At 46.1% G+C, this 6,620-nt stretch overlaps 2 protein-coding genes across 2 annotated transcripts; both read left to right on the top strand.

Moving 5' to 3' along the window:
• Window positions 1-2,500: 2,500 nt before the first annotated feature.
• K441DRAFT_639411 (DASH complex, subunit Spc19) lies at window positions 2,501-3,471 on the top strand. The gene is made up of 2 exons (XM_067646578.1): window positions 2,501-2,696; window positions 2,813-3,471. Exons 1-2 carry the CDS (start codon window positions 2,565-2,567, stop codon window positions 3,236-3,238), a joined length of 558 nt encoding a protein of 185 aa, XP_067502407.1. The 5' UTR covers window positions 2,501-2,564; the 3' UTR covers window positions 3,239-3,471.
• Window positions 3,472-3,900: 429 nt separating this feature from the next.
• On the top strand, window positions 3,901-4,799 carry K441DRAFT_688161 (ClpP/crotonase; the record flags this gene model as incomplete). Its single annotated transcript, XM_067652159.1, has 2 exons — window positions 3,901-4,307; window positions 4,358-4,799. The coding sequence occupies 2 exons, from the start codon at window positions 3,901-3,903 to the stop codon at window positions 4,797-4,799; spliced, it is 849 nt and encodes a 282-aa protein (XP_067502406.1).
• Between the last annotated feature and the right edge of the window lie 1,821 nt (window positions 4,800-6,620).

Here is a 6,620-nt window from a genome sequence, read left to right as displayed (position 1 = left end):
CAATCTCATACAATCTTATAGTCTTATTACTTGGAGGCTCTGCACAAGGCTCTACACGAAGCTCTGCGTACAGAGGCTCTGCACGAAGCTCTGCGCATAGAGGCTCTGCACAAAGCTCTGCACGAAGCTTCGCATAAGGCTCTTCACGAGGCTCTACATGAAGCTCTTACTTGGAGGCTCTGCACAAGGCTCTACACGAAGCTCTGCGTACAGAGGCTCTGCACGAAGCTCTGCGCATAGAGGCTCTGCACAAAGCTCTGCACGAAGCTTCGCATAAGGCTCTTCACGAGGCTCTACATGAAGCTCTGCGTACAGAGGCTCTGCACGAAGCTCTGCACGAAGCTCTGCGTACAGAGGCTCTGCACGAAGCTCTACACGAAGCTCTGCACGAAGCTCTGCACGAAGCTCTGCGTACAAAGGCTCTGCACGAGGCTCTGCGCGAAGCTCTGCGTACGGAGGCTCTACACGAAGCTCTGCATCGGGTCCCCGCTATATTCCCGATAGCCTCTCCTATGTAGCCACCTTATTTTTTTTTATCCATCCTTCCTTCCTTACATCCTCCCTACCTAGGGAGGCACCAGAACGGCAGCCAGCAGAGGACCGTCACCAGAACTAGACGACCGTCGCCAGAACCAGACGACCGTCGCCAGAGCCAGACGACTGTCGCCAGAGCCAGATGACCGTCGCTAGAACCAGACGACCGTCGCNGTCGCCAGACGACCGTCGTTAGAACCAGACGACCGTCGCTAGAACTAGACAACCGTTACCAAAACCAGACGACCGTTACCAGAACCAGACGACCGTTGCCAGAGCCAGACGACCGTTTCCAGAGCCAGACGACCGTCGCCAGANCNAGACGACTGTCGCCAGAACTAGACGACCGTTGCCAGAACCAGACGATGACCGTTTGAATAACCAGCCAGCAAATACCACGAATAATTCAATCAATCGATCAATCAAATTAAACCAGAGCTTTAATATTGGCCTGTCACCAAATCAAATTAAGGCCTCCTAGGGAGGCACCCGTTCAAATATAATTAGGGCCTTTAATCAGGCCGACCCCTCCCTCAAATTAAATTATACACTGACACAGGCAGGCAGGCAGGTAGGAGAGGACCGTCGCCAGAACTAGACCACCGTCGCCAGAGCTAGACCACCGTCGCCAGAGCTAGACGACCGTTACCAGAACCAGACGACCGTCGCAAGAGCCAGACGACAACGACTAGCCAGCGAACGCTATAAACGATTCGATCGATTAATTGAATTAAGGTACTACAAACAGGTAGGCATAAGTAGGGAGATGCTAACGGGTAAGCAGATGCAGACAGGTAGGCAGATGCTGACGGGTAGGCAGATATAGACAGGTAGGTAGATGTAAATAGGTAGGCGATGCAGACAGGTAGGCAATGTAGACAGGTAGGCAATGTAGACAGGTAGGCAATGTAGACAGGTAGGCAATATAGATAGGTAGGCAATGCAGATAGGTAGGCAATGCAGACAGGTAGGCAATGTAGATAGGTAGGCAATGCAGATAGGTAGGCAATGTAGACAGGTAGGCAATGTAGATAGGTAGGCAATGCAGACAGGTAGGCAATGTAGATAGGTAGGCAATGTAGACAGGTAGGTAATGTAGACAGGTAGGCGATGCAGGCAGGTTAGTAAGTCAATAGGTAGATAGGTAGAAGAGAACCATCGCTATATTATATTAAATTATCTAAAATAATATTTATTTTGCTAGTCTTATAAATAGCTTTAAAGTAGCTTTTATTTATTTAAAATATGCTATTAGTATAAAAGAGGTAAATACAATTATGGTTGCTAAATGCGCAGATTGCTGGCAGGTTGCGCGCAGGTTGCGCGCAGGTTGCTCGCAGGCTGCGCGCAGGCTGCGTGTCAAAAAAACACGACATAGGCTAGTCGGTCGAGTTGCCAAATGCCCTCAACTGCGCGCCAATTGCGTCAACCACCAACCATTGAGGCCATTGGTAGGGTACCATATTTTGCCGATGAAGCTACATCTAAATATTAGGAGGACGATCCTTAAATGGCAGAGAAGATAATAGATTAGTGGCTTATAAAGCTTAATTAAGTCGCCGGCGAGGTATAGCAGCAGGGGATTAAGTAGTTTATTAAGGAGGAAGGCCTTCCTATAGAGATTAATAAGTGAGCAGAGGTAGAGGATAGTACTATACTAGAAAATCTGTATATAATTAACTTCTTATATATTTAGATAACCTCTTTTTTTAACGATGCCTAGTAAACCTTAGAGGTATGCACGTTCCCCGTCATTAACTCTGGCGCGCTATAGTAAACATTGGGGAACGGCTCCTTATTAGCACCGACTGTGGGTCGCGCGGGCACAATTATGTAAGTAGCGTGGTCGTCAGTTTACAAACTCCCGGGCAAAGCCGCCATGCGCGATGCTGCTTTAGCGAGAAACCAGTGCTGCTTTTAGTGCAGGATGTAAACACCACACCAGAATCACGACAGAATTATGCATTGACAACCTATAAGGCTTGAGTAACTACTTCCCTTAGTTGCTGCTTGTAGACATAGAATCTAAAATGACTTCATCGCTCGAAGGTTGCGTTTCCTCTCTCCGCACTAGCATGCAACTGTTGGACTCCTCTATCTCTATTCTGGACTCTGGCGTCAATGACTTCCCACGGTTATCCAAAGTCTTGCAAACCACCCGCGTAAGTTATAATTCCTCAAGTCTTACCTCTCCCTAAATTCTCTGCCTTACAGCTCGCCCTACCTCTACTCTCGCTACAACCATGGCCAAGCCTTTAACTAACAATATTCCTTGCAGCACTTCGAACTAATTTCCGAACCGGACCTGCACTCCGCACAATCCGCCCTCCTCTCTGAAATCCGCCCTGAGGTTGAATCACTCCTCCAACGCGTCTCCAACCACCTCGACAAACTTGAACGCCGCGAGCAATCCCTAATTGCGAAATGCGACCTGAACGAGGGCCGATTATCACAAGGTGGTTCCAGCACATCCGCCTTCCGGCCTAGCAACTCTGGTCGTACTAGCAGAGCAGGTGGAGCGGGAGGTACGGCTGGTGAAGGGAAAGGCATGAGCGCGCTGGAGGAGCTCAAGTATAAGCAGCTTAGGCAGAAGAAGGAGAGATTGAGTTATGCAGTTGATAGGCTAGAGTTGCAGGCGAAGCAGAGAGAGAGACAGTTAAGGATGAGCATGGCAGCGCCACAGCAGTTGCTTGACGACTACTAAGCTCAGGTGTGCTTAATGATAGGTCGTATAGATCAGCAGAGGGGAATTGGAGTTCTGGCGTTGGGGTTTGAGAGAGTAAGATACCCAATCATTGAGTATGCATGCCCGAATCGAGCATTATACATTTAAGATGCTCCGTCCATTGTAATCCTTCATAAACATGCAGCAAATCAATCTTTCCGGGCTACATATAACGCTCACCAAACAGATCTAGGTCAAGCGATGCGGGCTACTTCGTAGTTTCAGCTCAAATCGTTTTTAGAGCTTGCCAATGACAGAGTAAACTATGATTTAGAGTCTCTTGAAAAATTCATCAAAATCAATTTCATAGCACCCGTCCTTAAGCCCTACCTCCCTACTATCACGTAAAGTTCGTAGGCAACGCCTCGTGCCAAATGAATTGGAATTGTCACACTTGCGTTATGGAATTCCATCCCTTGTCATTGTGATTAACCGGATCGGATTCGGAGCAGGCAATACTAGAGTCAAACTTACCTCGGCCCTTTGCTCTACAGGCTTATGTGCAGTGTGGAGTTCCACCGCGAGTGCTTTTCCTTCTAGTAAACTAACAAAAGGCAACCTTCTCCACCAAAAGCTCTTGTTTATATTATATTTTCAGCTATCCCACAAGTCCTTTAGCACCTGCCGCAGTCATTGCAATCATGTCAGAATCCGTAAAACCTGTCATCCAGCCACCCAAAATCACCTCTTGCATTCTCTCTTATCCCGCACCCTATGTGCTTCTCGTTACTATAAATCGTGAAAAGGCAATGAACTCAATTCCCTTTGCAGGTCATTGGGAAATGGAGCAGGTGTTCGAGTGGTTTGATAAAGAACCCAATCTTCGAGTAGCTATTGTTACTGGAGCGGGAAAGAAGGCATTCTGTGCTGGGCAAGACCTTATTGAGCTTGGGAAGCTTCGATCGAGTCCAGTCAAGCCATCACCCGCATTAATGCGTCATCCACCCGGCGGTTTTGCCGGCATAAGTCGACGAAGTGGAAAGAAACCCATTATAGCTGCCGTAAATGGTTTTGCTCTCGGAGGGGGTTTCGAGATCGTCCTTAACTGGTATGTTTCTAAGTCTAGGCCAGGAACCTATTCCAGCTAATATGGCACAGTGATATGGTGGTGGCATCCCCAATGGCGACTTTCGGACTTCCTGAAGCTCTACGAGGAATCTATGCAGGAGCTGGAGGGCCTGCGAGGCTAGTTCGGAATGTCGGGCTTCCAATCGCCAGCGAGATAGCGCTAACAGGACGGCAACTTACCGCTCAAGAGGCTCGAGACCTTCACCTCGTAAATAAGATTTCCCCCTCCCCCGACACGGTAGTTGACGAGGCAATCAAACTTGCGAATGGCATCGCAAATATCTCACCGGATTCAGCCATTGTAACCCGTGCTTCACTAAGAGAGGCGTGGGAGACTTCCAGTGTTGAGCGTGCAACGGAGCTTGTTCACCAGAGATTCAACGAAGCTCTTTTGCAAGGCGAAAATGCAAAAGAGGGACTAGCTGCGTTCGCTCAAAAACGCAAACCGCAGTGGAGGCCGTCGAAATTGTAACCAATGACTTAGTTTAATTGGAATCATCATTTTTCACCTTCCGCTAGCGTTGAATATGCAAACAAAACCAAACCCCTAAACAGGCTATGGCAGTCGAAACATACGTGTACACTAAAACCCCACGATACGGCAGTTCTCCAGATCATCAAGAAGCAGAAGAGGAGAGCCAGCTGCTTGGGTGAACAGGAGCGCCGAGAGCGAAAGCGAACCATTGATAGAGAAGCCCAAAGGTCTTTACGAGAAAAGACCAAAACCCATATTGCAGAGCTAGAAAAAGCTATTCAGATACTCCGCGATCAGGATAGAAATGGTGCAACCGCTTCACTCTTAGGCGAAATCGAACAGCTTCGGCAAGAGAATGAGGGGCTACGAGATGTGATTGACAGCGTTTAAAGTGTTGTTGGGAATGAGATTGTCGGTAGAGCGGCGCCTCCAATATCTCCTGCGAGTGGTAGTGGTAAGGTTCCCATTACAGTTTTAACCGCCTTGCTTTGAAAATTTCACTGACAGTCAAGAAGGGTCCGCAAATGTTGAACCATAGTCCAATGATTCAAATCACCAAGCAGAAGAATCCGAGCGAATAGATCCGGCAACATTCAACCCCGTCCCTTTCAGTAGCAGTGTCATACCAAATCATCCTTGCGATCTAGATGGACGGCAAGCTATAGATAGTCTTGTACATGATGCATCACTTAGTATAAACTTTAACCTAGGCACCGTTGATAAAAACATGATACCTTCAGGCAATTTAAGTGTACTGTTCTGCCCCATACTGGCTCGAGCCTCATTCCGGAAAATTCCTGCGTCATACCGGAACAAATCGTCTTCAAAAAGGAACGATTCGTGTATCGGTTTTATCGTCTTAATTCCGGAACAAATGCTTCATTCCAGAAAAGATCTTTAAAAAATCAGGCCAATTATAAGGCGGTATAGCAGCGCAAGGCTTATCATAAATCATGAAGCTCTTTAAAATATATTATACTAATAACTTCGGTTTTCTTCCCCTCTTAATCTAATTAGTAAATCGTTGTCGCATAACGTCTAAAACAGCCTTAAATTACCCTAACTATGCATACACGACGTCGCCAAAACGGCTAGTTGATAAGCCTAAGTTTGGTGGTTGGTTTATATTTTATAACTAAGTATAAGCCATTTTATAGAGCTCTCGTGGAAGCCTCCTAAGGTATTAATTTTCTTATTGTGATTACCCGATTAGGACTAGCGTAGGGGCTCTAAAAGTCAAACTTTGTAAGCTTCGTCGTCTATTAAATTTTCTTATTAGTCCTTCCTTATTTACCGCCTCTATATACAACTTAATTAGATCCTTAATAAGATGCACGTCTTATCTATAAGTTCTAAATATATATTAACTTAATTACCAGCTTAAATCTAACACTAAAAATAGTAATATTAACCTCCGCAACTACCTCCGCAACCACCTCCGTACGTAATGCAATTACCTCTCCTTTTACCGCAGATAACTCCTATAACGTCTCTTACGCTATTCCTGCCTTCTTAGTTATAGTAAAGCCTACCTTTACTAAGTATCTAGAAGAAACTAGAGTTAACTTAATAAAGCGCGTTACCTAGTCTAAATACGATCATTTTATTTCCTGGCTTATAGATCTAAATTGTGTAGCCTACTTATAGGAAGAACGTAATGCTAAATTAAAGGCTAAGTAATGGTGGTATATATTATTATTTATTGCTTAACGTCCGATTCGGATCCCTATTAGGCCCACGCGGACTACTCCTTATATATATGTGGGGAGAAAACTCTATTTAAGAAAACCCCGTGATCTATCTCCCCGCCTTTTGGGA

Source organism: Cenococcum geophilum, assembly GCF_001692895.1.
Source record: "Cenococcum geophilum 1.58 unplaced genomic scaffold K441scaffold_30, whole genome shotgun sequence".
In the NCBI taxonomy this organism is placed as follows: domain Eukaryota; kingdom Fungi; phylum Ascomycota; class Dothideomycetes; order Gloniales; family Gloniaceae; genus Cenococcum; species Cenococcum geophilum.
This window is presented reverse-complemented; position numbering and strand designations above follow the sequence as displayed.